The sequence below is a fragment of the Cicer arietinum genome, chromosome 3, assembly GCF_000331145.2.
Source record: "Cicer arietinum cultivar CDC Frontier isolate Library 1 chromosome 3, Cicar.CDCFrontier_v2.0, whole genome shotgun sequence".
NCBI classification, from domain to species: Eukaryota; Viridiplantae; Streptophyta; class Magnoliopsida; order Fabales; family Fabaceae; genus Cicer; species Cicer arietinum.
The window spans coordinates 70997419-71014638 of record NC_021162.2 but is presented as its reverse complement, the minus strand read 5'-3'; the positions used below and the strand labels follow the sequence as shown (position 1 = coordinate 71014638).

Below are 17220 nucleotides of genomic sequence, written 5' to 3'. Positions count from 1 at the left end.
TATATATATTACTATACAATTATGATTATAATTAAAAATTATTTAATTGTCACATGTTGATTTATAATAATCACCCCATCACCATAAAATTTATCTAATTAGAAATCCTCTTCTCTCTCTATATATTTAAAAGAACTAAAGGTAAAATAATATAGTAGAAGTAAAAACATAATTAAAATGGGAAGGTTGAGCAAGTAAATGAAATAGACTGGTAGAGTATTAGTGGTAGTTAAATAGATTTGAGGTTAAGTAAAGAAGAAAAAAGATGGAAGGAAGAATGGGAATCGATATGAGTGGCAACGGAGAAGATAATAATAATTCAAAGAAAGGGTTGGAAGGAACTGGCTTAATTTTACCCATCAACCATCATTCTAATTTGAAAAGCGCTTCCACAGATAACGACTTCACTCAAATCCTCACACACATCAAATCCTCCAAAACTCCCGTAAGCAACACATTCTCTTTAATTTTCCAACTACGTCTTTTCTTTTATTTCCTAACTTTTTGCTTCACTCTTCACAATAACAAAAACCTGTATGCGATTTTCTTGTAGATGATTTGTTTTTGATTCCTCTGTTACCAAATTGTTTGCAGGCTGTTATCAATTATGGCGCTTCATGGTATGTTACTCCTCTCTCTCATGTGTCTACAAATTATTGAACTACTTTGAACACCAGGTGTTCGATGTTAACTCTTAGAGAATATGTGACTCCTCTGAAATTTCTGAACTGAACCGTATAGTTTCTGGATGAAATTTTGATACATGATGTTTTTGAAATTCAGTTTATTTGGATTTGGACGAATTGAATTGAACATCATATATAACATTAATATATTGGTTCAGAAACTCAATTAAGCTGACATAGGATAATATGTAGTTATTCGTCCCAGTTAAATTAGCATCGCATTGTTGTCTTCCATTTCCTGCATCGAAGATAGTTGAAACTTGTCAATTATTTGGTTGTAACGTGTTAATTTTAATAAATTTTGAAGACAAATTGTTGACAGTGTCAAATGATGTTTTTTTCTTGTATTTTTCAGGTGTCGTGTTTGCAGCCAAATTCTCCCTGCATTCTGTAGTCTGAGCAACAAATTCCCAAAGCTTTCCTTTGTATATGCAGATATTGATGAATGTCCGGAAACAACTCAGCACATTCGATACACTCCGACCTTTCAGTTTTTTCGAGACGGTGAAAAGGTAGATGAGATGTATGGTACCGGAGAAGAGAGGCTGCATGATCGACTGTGGTTGCACTCCTAAGGAAATGTTATGTAAACGTTATGTTTTCAATTCTCAATTGATGTAACATTGTCGTTTGCTTATTATCAACAATTCAATGTATTTCAGGTTAAAGCTTTATTATTGAATGAATCCATTAGAAACTATTGCCGTCGTAAAACTAGTAAACAATTTCATAATATGATTCCAATGAAAAAAAAACTCAATTCCAACAACATTCTAAGTTTACACCAATTGCACAAGACTGATTGCAACACAATCAATAGAAAGACAGGAAAATACAACCCATAACAGTAACAAAATTTAAACGAAGTGGTAAAACAAAAAATGAACGAGGTAGCTAATGTTGCATGCTCCCATTGTGCTAACGAGTCCTACTAAGAGACATATCATAATCTTCATCTCTATTTCGTTTTCTCATCCAATCCCTGAAACATATCTTCATTAAGAGATGTTTGCATTGAAGCTCCTTTATTTTCTTTTTACCCAAAAATCTGAAAGATGGCTACGATGATAACCACCTGTATCAATACCATGGTGTCTTGTTAACTCAAGCTTTGGGCTTGAGTATCTTAACAGTCTCCCAAGTGAAATCAGGATCATCGCGTCCAAAATGACCGTAAGCGGCAGTCTTTTGGTACCTGAAGTTGCCACCTCTTTTGAGGTCAAGATTGTTAGAAATCATTCCTGGCCTGAAGTCAAAACTCTCCTTAATCAAAACCAAAATGTCTTTGTCTGGAATCTTTCCTGTTTTGTATGAGTCAACAAATACAGAAAGTGGCTCTGGGACTCCAATTGCATAAGAAACCTGCACAATACAGCGTCGTGCAAGCCCTGAAGCTACCACACTTTTGGCTGCTTGCCTAACAATGTATGCACCACTCCTATCGACCTTGGTTGGGTCCTTGCCGGAGAAGGCACCTCCACCATGAGCACCCCAACCACCATAGGTGTCAATAATGATCTTCCTACCGGTGAGTCCGGCATCTCCGTGAGGTCCACCGATCACAAACCGACCAGAGGGGTTGAGGTGGAAGATAGTCTTGTCATCAAGGTATTTAGCTGGGATAACAGGTTTTATCACATGCTCTTTTAAATCCACGGCAATTTGTTCGTTCGTGACAGTTTCATCATGCTGAGTTGAGATGAGGACTGTGTGCACACGGATGGGGACCATGGCTCCATTATCATTCTGATACTCGACAGTCACTTGGGTTTTTCCATCAGGCCTAAGCCATGGACATGTTTTGTTCTTTCTAACTTCAGTGAGCTTTGCACCAAGTTTAGTAGCAAGCACATGAGTGAGTGGCATTAGCTCAGGTGTCTCATCTGTGGCATAACCAAACATGTGGCCTTGATCACCAGCACCAATTTCCTCTGGTTTTTTAGTCAAGTGACCATGAACTCCTTGAGCAATATCAGGACTCTGTTGCTCAATATTGACCAGAACTTTGCAGTGGTCAGCGTCAAGACCAACATCAGCTGATACAAATCCAATTCCTCTGCAAGTGTCTCGAACTATCTTCTCATAGTTCACATTAGCCTGTGTTGTGATCTCACCAAAGACCATAACCATGTTAGTCTTTGTGCAGGTCTCACAGGCAACCTTACTTTCTGGGTCTTGTTCCAAACATGCATCGAGGATGGCATCTGAAACCTGATCACACAACTTGTCGGGGTGACCTTCGTTTACAGATTCAGAGGTGAAGAGGAAGGTTTCCATCTCTGGTTTTAAGACAGAAAAAAAGAGCATGAGAAGAAAATATTTTTTAATTGTCTTGTAATAAGAAGATAGCATGACCCTAACAATCTTGCCTTGATTTTATTATTACAAGTACTATAAAATTAACCAAACAACATTTAATTCAATTTTCCTTACTCTGCTGTAAAATTAGCTGATATTAGTACTTTTTAAATGAGTTTCGGTCATCTCAAAAGTACATTACAAGTTGCCATCATTATCATTAATCCCAATCAGCTACTTTAATGTCATGCAAGGATGATGATAAAAAAAGTAAAAGACTATTTAGTTTTTAATTTGATGTTATATAATACTAGTTCTAGACAGTCTGAGTGAAATAAAAGTTATTTCATTTTCTCTTTTTCATAGAAATATAAATTATAATAATTGTAAAAAAATATAAATATAGAATGGCTTTCTATGTAAAATAATTGAATCGAATGTAGATCTGAAATAGAAAAGTTGTGTGACTATTGGCAGATCCATCCACAGCTGAATGTTGATGACGGTGAATGAGATAATAAAAAGGAAATGTTATTTATGAGTATATGCATAAGCTATTTCCAATGTTTCTACTACAATTCTTTCATATAGAATCGGCATTTTCTTTTTTAATTACTTCACCATCGAATCCGAATCAAAACAATACATAACAAAAGAATCACAAATAATATATAGATCCGCTAGTTGTACAACAAACTAGAGCAGTAATGCAGTAAACACATACATAATAATCAAAGGATAAATCGCATAACAGATCCAAATTTTACATACATTGAAATTAACATGTATATAATTATATATAACTAACGAAACAAGAAGAAGCATAGAAACATATGAATTGAGTTATTCATAATATGAAAAATGAATATGAGACGGTAGATCTGAAGCAAGGCATTGTAGATTTGGATCCACGATATGATGATAAGTAGAAATGGTGAAAGAATGAATTGAACAAAATTGAGAAAAAGAGAGTTACGTACCAAATGATGTGCTTTGAGCGAGAAGGAAGAGGATGAGAAGTTATTAATTGGTAACTGAAAATGAGAGAGAGAGAGAGAGAGAGATAAAAGAAAGGCAACGCTATCTATATATAGAAGACGTACACAAGCATATGCATTCACAGGAACACAAAAATCATATTACGCGAATGACTCGCTCTTCTTTTTTTCCTTTCATTCTCTTTACACTTTTACTCTCAATCATTTCCTTAGTTATATCCTTCTCAACAAATAACAATTATCTATTCATTTTTTTACACAAAAATTAGAGAAAATAGACGGTGCACTTTAAGAAAAAAAAATCTTATATAGGGATGTAAGTATAAATGTACAAGGGGTATAACTATCTTCTTATCTTATCACATTTACAAAAATAGTTATTTATTTTAAAATTTCTTCTTTGTATTTAGATTTTTTACCTCTAAAATGTTGTCTCGACGTAAATTTAAAGAGAAAATATGATTTTTATGGTAGAATTCACAATTTTTACGGTAAAAATTATGGGTTGAACCAAAATTATAACAAATGTAATAATTGAACAACCAAAAAAGGAGATTTTAAAATAGATTGACTATTTTCATGAGTGTAATAAAATATGCTCCCAAAGTGAATAATCATTTTTCATATGATTAGGTTGAAAAACAAAAACAAAAAAAATTATTCAAACAAATTTTATGGGTGTTATTCGTTGAATTACTTTTAGTTGAAAGGATGTTAGATACGCATGAAACAACCAAATATGAGATAAGAGTCTTTTTCTTGTTTACTAGAGTCCAACATGTAGTCAAGGTCCAAGACCAAGTCAAAGCTCAATACAACATGATAATTCGATAGTTACGTTTACCTTTCACGTTTTTAGTACCATTAACAACCAACACATAGGTACAATAACAAAAAAAAGAGTGTGCATGAATAGTATCAACCCGACAAGCCGAAGAAAGTAGAGAGCGAGTCGATCTTGGGACGCCACAAACTTTATTAGTTGGAAGTTATCGCCCATTATTCGTGTAATCAATGTAATCGTTTGAAGTAAAAGAAAATAAAAAAATTGAGAACAATTAGCCGTTTCCTCGACTAAGTCTTTTTTTCCAACAACAATACAAAATTATGCGTATTAAGAAATATTAACCGTGCTTAAGTCCTTACTCAACTTGACAAAATGTTGATATTGTTAGGTCAATGTTTTGTCTCATGTTCGAATTTATGACCTCACATTTGTGTGAGTTTATAGTGATATTTACTATTCTGTCTACGCACAACAACAAAATCTATTATTCATGTTAGTAATTTCAATATAAAGTTAAGTATACTCCCTAAATTACCCCAAAAACTAATCAATTTGCTCATTATTAAAATTAGAAATATAAAAAGTTAGGCTTAAATGCCATTTTATTCCAAATTTAACATATCTCTATATTTTAAAATTCGAGTTTTATGTCTGTTTATTTTATATTTTCTTGAATTTTTTGTCTCCAATTTTAATGATATAATTATCATGTATGATGTGGCGTCATTGTTGACATGAAAAAAATGTCAGTTCAGTATATTTCATTAATATTAATTTATAGATATTTTTTAATTAAATAATATTATTTAAAATATCAAAATATAACATAATGATATTTATTAAATAAGAAAATCAACCCCAAATCCCCAAATTTCAAATTATTATTATATAAACTTTTTAGGGTTAATTTTTTGATTTTATAAATATTACTATTTGATATGTTTAAATAATATTATTTAATTAAAAAATTATTTATATACTACTAATAATGAAATATGTTCAAGTGACTTTTTTTTCTTCTATATCACTAATGACAGAACAACGCCACGTCATAAATGAGATAGTCAAATAAAAGGGGACAAAAAAAATCCAAAAAATGTGAAATAGAGGGACCAAAAATCCAAAGTTTGAAATATATGGACTAAAAGTTAATTTTTAACAAAATAGAAGACCAAAAGTGTATTTAAACCAAAAAATTATATTAAATATGAGATAATTTGAAGATTATAACATTAAATAGAAGATAAATTGTTAATTTTTGCTTATATTTTATTTTAGATGGATTATTATTATATATTAGATTAGAACTTTAAATTAAATTGTAAGTTTGTTAACATTTTAGTAATTTAATCATGCATTAATCTTTGACATATTTAATTATATTATTATAAAATAAAAATTGATGTATGATATGACATAAGGTCATTTTCTTTCAAAAAGTCATGTTAGATATAAAAGAAACACAATTTCATCGATCTATTAAATAATTAATCTATTCAAATATATGTTTCGTTACTTATTTAAAGATATTAATATGAAAATAGACTTTTTATTTATTTATAGAAAATATGTTAAATTTTATCATAGTTAACTCACATAGTTGTGAGGCCCCGAATTCGAACATGAGATAAGACGTTTAACGTAACAATATCGATATTTTTTAGTTGAGTTAGAATTTAAAGACATATAAAATAGACTTTTAAGTAAGTTAATTTTTACGAGGATCGGACTCAAATTTATGTACGCCTTTTTATATCAAGAAACTACCATTTTTGTTAGAAAAAAAAAAAGTGAAGTATATTTAATATTTTTATTTTATGTCTAAGTGTTCTTAAAATAAATTCTTTTTTAGTTGAATGTATCTAACATTAATTTTCATATTTAAAATAATAAACAAGTGTATTAATAAATATGTTAGAAAAATAATAATAATAATAATAATAATAATAATAATAATAATAATAATAATAATAACAACAATAAATGCAACTAGATTATTGATTAGATGTTTATAGATAGGGTGATTAGACGTTTATATATAGGGACATTTATTTTTTTCAAAGAGTACTTGCTCCTTATAATCAGGGAAAGACATATGTAGTATGTATAAGTGGAAAAAAGATGTTTCAAACTTACTCCATCCGGTGGTCACTAGTGTACGAAAAATAAACTATTTTATAGATTTTAAGAAATTTGTTTATATGCAGTCAATTTTTTTAGATTTAATTTAAAATATAAATTAAATTTATTAAATTATTTTTTTAATGTCAAATACTAAATTATTTCGCATTGAACTTTTCAATTAAATAAAAGATATAAAAATAATTAAAAAAAAAGTTTAATAATAATGGAGGGAATTGTATAATGTATAGTAATAGAAACTTCTGCAAGGCAATCAATTATTTGGCTTTTGGAAACTGATAAGACAGTTGAAGTTACAGAGGCTGTTCCCTTTGACTTTTGCTGTTTCTTCTCTGAATAAAAATCTATTCAACCTTCCATTCTTGATCTATACCTTCCTCAAACTCTTCTCTGCATATCTCAAAGAAAAGTATGGGAAGAGCTCCTTGCTGTGACAAGGCTAATGTAAAGAAAGGACCATGGTCTCCTCAAGAAGATGCTAAGCTAAAAGATTACATAGAAAAACATGGAACAGGAGGCAACTGGATTACTCTTCCAAAAAAAGTTGGTAAGTAAACATGCATACATCACTCATATCATATAATATAATCACTCTGCTCTATTTTATAAGTGATAATTCAATCAACAAAAAGACATTCACTTTTATTATATTTTTGTATATTTATCTTAGAGGAGGTGAGTTTAGCAGAATCACAGCATACTATTGAAATTTTGTCAAAAACTACAATTTAAAGTTTTAATAAAATTAGTGTTACTTAGATTTTGTCATTAATACTTAGAATTTTTCAAGCTTCTAATGATTTGGTTTTTGTTACACTCAGGTTTGATAAGGTGTGGCAAAAGCTGTAGATTAAGATGGCTTAATTATCTTAGACCAAACATTAAGCATGGAAAGTTCTCTGACTTAGAAGATCAAATAATTTGTACCCTCTTTGCTAGCATTGGAAGCAGGTACTTACCCTTCTTTTCACTTTCGTTTCTATGCTTCCAAAATCAGAGAGGTTCACAAGAAAACATTGAAAAGTTTTATTTTTCCACTTTTAATTGATTATGTGACGGTCGATATGGATATGGATTTTCTGTAGTCGACATCATCAAACACTCGACTATTGTCATCTGATCAAAATTGAATAGTCTATATTCACAGTAGCGTGAATCTAAACATACAATTTATTTCTAATTCAATACTCCCTCTAGCCTTAAATTATTTATACTTTATATATTTTGTTTTATGTTAGTGTTACAACATAAATTAAATTAATTATTGGTATTAATGTTTAACAATTTTCACTATAAGTGTAGGTGGTCAATAATAGCATCTCATTTAGAAGGCAGGACTGACAATGATGTAAAGAATTACTGGAACACCAAGCTTAAGAAAAAGATTATGGCTAATATTAATCATTCAATAGAGATGAAAGCTCAACAAATTACCCTTTTACCCTATCAATCCCAAGAATCTTTCACAGGGTCTTATTCCTACTCATCAACATCAAGTCTTTTGAGTGGAAATTCTTCTACTTCTGCAGCACAAGAAAGTTTCAACATTGGTCCCACTGAAAAGTGCCAATTATTCAAAGATATCAATGTCATTGATCAAGAGCTTGTTGCAAAGTGTGGTGATATTAATTATCTCTACAATGATGTGGAAGATAGTGAGAAGTTGATGTTTTCAAATGATGAAAATGGATTGTGGGGAGAAAATACATTGGATTATGGTTTAGATGAAATTAATAAAGAGATAATAAGCACTGATATTAGTAGTTGCAAAAAGTATTTGTTTGATGACTAAAAGACAGAGGAAAATGTCATGAATTTCTGATGGATGATGTTGACTATGTTGGTAACTAAATGAAGAAGAGTTAGATTGGTTTTTAAGTATTGAATTCACAGAACCACTTTCTTTGTTTCAATGTACATTGTAGAACTTCTTCACTGCTTCTATCTTTCAAATATGGAGTGCTATATCTATATATTTATATTATGATTAACCATTTTGATTTTCATTCTCACGAAAATAATCATTTCATTTTTAAATTGAATTTTATTGTCTCTTAATTATCACATTTATTATAGTTTTGATTCAAATCTAAAATTGGTAATTTATTATCTTAATTATAAATTTTGAAGATATGTTATCACTTATAGAATTTAATAGTTACAATTTTTTAGACTAAAAAATCATCGTTTTTTAGATGAAAGTTGTCGTAATAAATATGATAATTAAGAGATAAAAAATTTTAATTTTAAAATAGAAAAACTACTTTTATAAATATGATATAATAAAGTAATCAATACTATAATTAAGTCTAAAAATAAATAGCAAGATTGCAAAAATGTGAAAAAATGATGAAATATATGTGCTATTCTGCCTTATATCATTTGTAGTTATCCACTAAAGCTTTTCATATATCATATATCACATGCATTATCTTTCTTTTGGTCACATATGCATTATCTAATACAAATTATTTATCCACCATCCCTCTAATATATTAAATTATGAATGGATTGGATAGCCATCCATTTAAAAAATGATAATGAACGAATAGCATGAATTATATATTTAGTAGATGAATTTGATTGGATATTTATAAATAACTTTAATGAATTATAAGTAACTTAATGCACCTTTTCAATCCATCCATATTACAATTGAATTCATATATACCTAATCATTCATTTTTTCACCTTAGCCTAAATTCAATAACAAAAAAATGCATGTTGACATCTACAATTTAATTAATATTAGAAAGAAACTGAATGTAAATGTAAAATTAGAAAAATGAACAATTCAGATGAATACATTTCCCCAATTTACCATAAGCATTTGAAACTTACTAGTTCTATAATGATATGATGAGATGATAATACATATATTATATATGGTGTCTCATAATTGAGGCATGGCACGGTAATCATGGAATGACTTTGACAAACAAAATGTTTTAGATTCGTAGAAATCCATTAGCCTGCAATAACGTAGCATGTTATGAGGAGTTTTATGGTTTAATTATTTGTATAAGACAAATTAGACAATACATCTTCTCCACAAAATATATTTTTAAAAAGCCATAGGAATAAGACTTAAGCAATATTGGCTATCAAATTTAATCTGAAAGCGTGTTTTCTATAAATAAATCTACTTAGAGGAACATGGATCTTAATTAAAAGATTTTTTTTTTAATTATAAAAAAGACGGTATTTAATATGATTCAATAATTCAACTGATAAAATAATCACTAGTGGCGATGCTATAGCGATAGGGTTGTAAAGATGTATGATCTTTTTAAGGTATGTATAATGCCTTGTTGGTGATTTGTTTTAAAGAAAAATAACAGATCAATTTTTTTGTTTGATAAAAACTAGAATGTTCCGGTGGAAAATAATATACGACTATATACAAATTTAGAAGATAAAATTGAGGGCATATTATATAGACTAATAGTAGATATATATTAAAAAGAAAATTTATTGGTATATAGTTGAATCACATGTCATTTATTAATAGTTTGACTATATTTTAAATTTAATACAACTAAATTTTAAATATTATTTTTTTGATTTATTTTAAAATGATGTGTTTTTTATGATTTTAATTAAAATTAAAATTTTAGTTTTAATTACAAAAATAACTTATTTAATTACTAAAAATCAAAATTGAATAGATAAATATACTAAAACATTTAATTTAGTCAATTTTAATAGACATTATAGTAACATTAAAATAAATAAATTAAAAAATAATAATTGATCAAAATATTCATAATAACGATATACACTTTTTTTTAAATAATAATGTAGAATTTTTTGTATTAAAATATGAGATTAATTAGTATCTCAAAGTAACGAGAACTGAGAAGTAGAATCATTTCAAGGATAAAACTATTAAAATAAGTATTTTAGACCTTCATGAAAAATAAAAATTTTACTTTTACGAAAAATTTATTTAATAAAATTTTTTTATTTATAAATTTAATATTGTTTCGACAATATTAAATCAATTAAAAAAGAAATATTACATGATATCAATTATATTAATTTAGTATTGTCAAATTAAAATTTTAAAAAAATTACTTTATATTATATTATAATTCGTTTTAAGCATATATGTGCATATATTGTTAAATAATAAGCCATTCTTAAATAATTTGCATCACAAAATTCAATTAGAATTGGTATCTTCTTTGTTTCATGCAAATTGGTTTTATCCCAAACGGTTTTCAGAATTTGTATTTCGGAATTTTGCGACACAAAAAGAAAGAAGCATTCAAAGAGTTGGACTTTCTAGATATATTTGTTTTTCAAAATAAAGTTAATTAGCCAAATCAACGACATGTGACAACCTCAACAATTGTAACAATTTCAGTATACGCTGTTCGTAGTTTATTGACCACCACCACATTATATGATTGAAAAATATTAGGAGGATACCGATATATTTAAATGATATTTTGGGAGAGAAAAAACAATATAAACAATAATATGATAAATTGATATACCGACAATTTGATAAAAATAGTAAGATGTAGAAAGAATGTTGAGAATTTATTGTTAAAAATTTTGAGTCACATATATAATATTTAAATGTGTTAGAACTATTATGTTAGTTAGCCAAATTAAATTGGTCTATTTTATATAAGTTTTATGGCTAAAAATATAATTGTTATGAAAAAATATTTTATATTATAGGCGTTATTACTAGTTTTGTGATGGATAGAAATATAAATAATAAAAGTTGGAGACTGTTTATGAAAGAACACGTGTTTAATATAAATAAATAATTATGATCTCCAATTATAGATAAGAAAATCATAATACACTTCTTCTCATTAGAGGAGATAGTAAGATAAACTTAAGGAATCTACAATAAAAAAAAATTACTACCTTATAACTTAGAACATCATATTCATTAGGACTTCATGAATTCTTTAGGTACACTTCCATATTCATCATCTTGAAATGACATTAGATTATAATAAAAAAATTTACTTTGTAAAAATGTTTATTGTTAATGTTTATATATTTAATTTACATAGTATTTAAAAATTATAAATGCGTGAATTAAAAACAAATAATTCTTTTTAATATTTTATTCTAATATTTATGAGTGTCTATGTACCATTGTTGTATATAATTTGATCTTCATGTTCTTAGTTCCTATATAGCACAACACACATTCATCATTATTTAGTAATTTTTTTCTTTCTAACCTCCTGATTCATGAGAGAAATGAGTCATAATAATTTAAAATTCAATTGATAAATAATTAAAATTTAATAAAAAATTATTACAATTAAAATTTGAATATATGCACGGACAAAATTATACATGAAAAATAACGTATTAAAATATGATGCAGATAATAAGGGTTGTGGCTAGTTTTAGGGACGGTAATCCACTCGCATTAAACTTGACTTAATCCTACTATATATTGAATTAATACTTTAAATCAATATTACACGTGTTAAGGATCAACTGAGTTACTCGTCAATAATTTAAACTAGAAGTTGACTAATTAAACACATGATCAATTTTTTTGTTTTACTATAAACTAGAAAGTGTCTCATTCATTTCAGAATCAGTTTTTTTTTTTTCTTCTTATAGGAGCTATTTCCCCCTAAAAATATGGTAATTATCTAGTAAACTGGAAAGAAAATTAAATTATATTCATATAACGTACCCACGTACCAATATATTAATAAAATTGAGTACAACACAATTCGATAATTTTATCATAAACAAAATAGGAATATTTTTTAGTCAAAATCTTCATTGTAATACTACTGGAAAGAAATTGGGCCAGGCCCAATGAAACAAAAGAGCATGTTATTCCTTCAGTGGGCTGATGAATAGAACTTTGGACTTAGTTGAAAGAATGCGAACTCTTTATTTTAGGCTTTATTTTTAGAGAGTTTGTTCTATCATTCTCTAATGCTTTTTGAATTAGTGAATCTGAAAGTGTATTTTGATTTAAAAAAATAATCTGAATTGATCAAACTAAATATGTTAATTGGAGACTTTTGAAAAATATAGAGGATATAAGAGAGAAGAAGCAACCTTATTTTAGGATTTCTTAATCTTGTTGCATCATATTCTTAAATGGACTAGCTTGGGCCTTGGACATCTTAAATGGACATGTCATGTTTGTTATTTGTTACATCTCACAGAGCTTCTAAATTTCAGAATTATTTATGATTCAATTGAAATACAACTAGTACTACAGATCTTTATTAAAGATTTATAAAACATCCTGGATTTATATTTGAGAAACTAACATAATTCTACTAATTAATTAATATTTGTGTATAAAAAATTATACAAGCATTACAAAATATAATAAAATAAAAGACTGTTTTTAATCTGAAATTTGTAATTAAATTTTATAAAAGTTGTAACAAATTGTTCCATAAGTGTAAAAAGATACAAATATATTTGATATGTTGAGTTGTCGAGACTACAATTAGTGTATGTCTTAAGAATAAAAAATTGTAACAAATGAATTATTTTATTATAAATTAAACAAAAAAGTGAAAGAGTACAAATCCTTTTGATTATATTCTGAATTTTATGGTTTGTGCGCTGGTTTCATGATCTAAAAGGAAATATTCGATCTCATAAGAAAGATTTATTAAAGGCAAACAAAGAAGCCAGGGTGTATTCTAGTAGTGTAAAATCTGATCAGGGGAATAATTCTGACCTAAATAAAAAAGCTGGTGTAATGTAGGAGAATCATAGTCACAATGTTATTGGAAACAAGAGTGAGAGAGTGAGAGAGATCAGAGAAGGCACATTTTATTAACCTTGTTAAAATATTTATTGATTTTGTTGATGATTCTCATTTAGGAAATTTGATTGATCACTGTAGTCTTTTCTTTTAATTTTTTTTAAAGATATTCAAATTTAACTTCATTCAAATCAATATAATATTGGTCTATCAAACATTATTGGAGAAACATGATAAAAAACAAAAGTAGATAAGAAAACAAAAAAAAGGCTAAAAAAAAAGGTGATTTGAAAGAAAAAAAAAGGTAAAAAAAAAGTACATTTTCTTTAACAATGTTATTGGTGTAAATCAATGACTAATTTTTATTAGAAAATATAGCAGATAATTTTTAGTAAAATCCTTCTATAAATCATTTTTTTTTTTCATTTAGAAGATTTAAACTCGATACCTTACTTAACATAGTCAAATCAACTATTGCTCATGCCAATGTAATATTGGTCTACCTAGAGTAAATATAGGACTTTAGGTCACCAGAAACCTTAAACTCTAAACACTAAACCCTAATTATTATAATTTATAAATAGATACATAGTGATTATAGTTCTAGTCTTTAATCTTTAGAGATAGAAGAAAAAAACAAGAATAAACAAAAGAAAATAAAAAATAAGATAATGAAAGAAATGAGCATCGGAGAGAAAACAACTTCATTTATTTTGTGAAATGGTTTATCTTCTTATTTTTGAAATATATGTTCATTTTGTCTTGACGAGGAACTCTTAAAGTGAACTATTATGATTGAGAGAAGATAAGATATTAGTTAATGATGATCCATTTAAAAAAATATTTAACACAATTTTTTGACATTTTTATTATTTTTAGAAACACATAAAAATTATTTACTTCGAGAAATACACATTTTCTTATTAGCAAGTAATATTAATATATACCTTTAAGAAATAGAAATAGAAAATGATTTAATGAAGGACTCTACGTATGTTAATAAAAAAAAATTGTTAACAACATTAATATATAAAAATGAAATAAAATCCGTTTAATTAATTAATAGAATTAAATATAAGCTGAAAACATAGCTATTAGCTGCGTTACGCTCAAAATATTTGGATCATATGGGTATATAAAATGCAGGTGTACACCCTCTATCCACACTGGATCCGTCCCCGATTCTATCACACATTATTTGGGAGGTGTGATAGAAATAGATGGCCAAAATGAAAGAAATTTGCTATAAAGTGTTTTGAAAGAAAAAGAGGGTAAGAAATTATCAAACACTAAATAAACACAAACACTTGATACGAAGTTGACATCAACCTATAAACACAAATAATAATTTACGAAAATAAAAATAATTAAATATAATTATATGTGTTGAAAGTTTGTTTAATTGTTTGATTAGCATTAGCATTAGCATGCAAGAACGCCATGATATACTCTGACAATTTGTGACAACTTTATTGGCTGCTCTCAAAGAGTAACCACCATGATGAAACATTCTGTGTCCACCCGTGCATGGCTTTTTAGACATATCTCAATGAATGTTACCTTATGTTATGTCTCAATAATAACTTGTTCTTTGTCTCTTAGCTTAAGGCTCAACATTCCAAGCATAATTGCATGTAGTGAGTACGCAGCATCTTTTCTTGTTCTCTCTATTGTTTGGACAAAATATGCAGAATATGAATCATTGTATCTGATTATCCTCTGCTATAAAGCCTACACAAGCACATTGAGAAGCTAAATTCTTAAGCAAGAAAACTAATTATGCTTTAACCTGCAATTTTGTGACTATTTAAACGGACATTTGATGATTATTAGGATAAGATTCACAACATAAATTAAAAAATTATATGATCATTTAAAGATTAAGGATTTATATGATCTCTCATCAATAGAAGATTTTTTATAATGCTTCAACAGTGAATTTTTTTATTAGGATCGATCTTTCATATTTAGAGATTTAGAGAAAAAATATTAAAATAAATATTTATTTTTATAAAAAAAAAGAAACTTCAACATGATTCATAATTGTAATTCTACGCGTGGACTTTACAACTTATTTAAGTTGATATGTTGTAATCTTAAGACCTCTAGAAAAATGTGTGTTTTTTTTTTTTTTTTTAATTTAAAACAAGGATTTGTGCCACTTTATGCTTAAATTGTCGCTACCTTCCACATTTAAGTATGTTAGTACTTAAAGTATTATTATGTACACATTTTCTCCACTTGCATATCTAGCCTAAAAATAAAATTTTGAGCTTATCATCATTTAAGGAAAATAAATGCTATAATTTCCCCTAATCCTATAATCAAGTGCTTGGGTAATTGTTTAGTAAAAAAAAAAGTCTTGGGTAATTGGGTTACCAAGGAATTGGGCTTTAAATGGAATCACCCCTATTTGTCAAGCCCATTAATTCTACATGAATGGCATGTCATCACTAAAAACTAAGAAAAAAAGGTTTGTAGCCGATGATTTTATTTTCTTCATTTCTTCTCATATTTAGGGGAAATTTTGTTATTTATCAATAAACAATTCATCACAATAATATATTATCAATATATTTTTTTTAACTTAAATATAAACAATTTTTAATCAACAAAATTTAATATATTTAATCTCCAATAAATACATCAATTTTTGTTAATTAAAAATTGTTTATATTTAAATCGGAAAGAACATGTTGCAAGTAATATTGATACCAAAGTAGGCATGATAATAGGGCGAGGCAGATACGGTTTTTGCCTCCTCCACCCTCGCACCCGATTAATTGGAGAAAATTCGTATCCGCCCCCGTTGCACAGCGGATGTAAAATTTACACACTCATCCCCACCCGCAACGGATTTCGGATTTTTCCTTCCACACCTATTTATATATATATAATTATAAATTTAAAAATCATATCTATTATAATTAATATAATAAAATAATTGTTATTAAAGAATAATAAAATTAAAAAATATTTTCTATATAGATAAGATTATAATTTTTAATATTTAAAAAATATTAAGTATATTTAATATGTATATATATATAAAATTTAAAAATTACATTAATATTACTTGTGGGGCGAGTGTAGGGTGAATGTCACCACTCCCACACCGTCCTTGCCCCTGAATTTAAATTTTAGGAAAAATCCACACATACACTCAATTAAAGCAGATTTTCACCGTCTAAATTAAACGAGTTTGGATTGATACTCGCGATTGCGGATTATTACGGATTATTACGTTACCCAAGTTGTAAGTAATATTTGATACCTATAGACAATAATTTTTCATTTTCCACCAAGCCCATCAAAATGACCTTGATTATTAGATTAGATAAAAGTTGAATTCTAAGGCTAGCAGTGAGGAAACAAGTGGTCTATAATGAAGGTGTACACTTTTTCCCACCCACCATAAGACTTTGACAAGAGATTTTGTTTCTACACGTCCTTGTAGCTTCTATGGTTCAATTATTCAGTTTATCACATGCACCTAATTCTATTGATCCTTTTTCCTTTTCTTTTCAATCAACCAATTGGTTAAACTCTTTCCAACACAGAATTTGTATTTGTTACATTCAC

The 17220-nt window shown here is 27.8% G+C and overlaps 3 protein-coding genes across 3 annotated transcripts; 2 read left to right on the top strand and 1 right to left on the bottom strand.

The window, feature by feature from the left end:
• Positions 1 to 172: 172 nt before the first annotated feature.
• On the top strand, positions 173 to 1386 carry LOC101502537 (thioredoxin-like 3-3). The gene is made up of 3 exons (XM_004494009.4): positions 173 to 445; positions 595 to 620; positions 1042 to 1386. The coding sequence occupies exons 1-3, from the start codon at positions 266 to 268 to the stop codon at positions 1259 to 1261; spliced, it is 426 nt and encodes a 141-aa protein (XP_004494066.1). The 5' UTR covers positions 173 to 265; the 3' UTR covers positions 1262 to 1386.
• Positions 1387 to 1401: 15 nt separating this feature from the next.
• On the bottom strand, positions 1402 to 4162 carry LOC101502216 (S-adenosylmethionine synthase 3). The gene is made up of 2 exons (XM_004494008.4): positions 3965 to 4162; positions 1402 to 2965 (listed from the first exon to the last, which is right to left on the bottom strand). Exon 2 carries the CDS (start codon positions 2961 to 2963, stop codon positions 1791 to 1793), a length of 1173 nt encoding a protein of 390 aa, XP_004494065.1. The 5' UTR covers positions 2964 to 2965; positions 3965 to 4162; the 3' UTR covers positions 1402 to 1790.
• Positions 4163 to 7171: 3009 nt separating this feature from the next.
• On the top strand, positions 7172 to 8917 carry LOC101501888 (transcription factor MYB14-like). Its single transcript, XM_004494007.4, has 3 exons — positions 7172 to 7458; positions 7733 to 7862; positions 8214 to 8917. The coding sequence occupies exons 1-3, from the start codon at positions 7323 to 7325 to the stop codon at positions 8701 to 8703; spliced, it is 756 nt and encodes a 251-aa protein (XP_004494064.1). The 5' UTR covers positions 7172 to 7322; the 3' UTR covers positions 8704 to 8917.
• The last annotated feature ends 8303 nt before the right edge of the window (positions 8918 to 17220 follow it).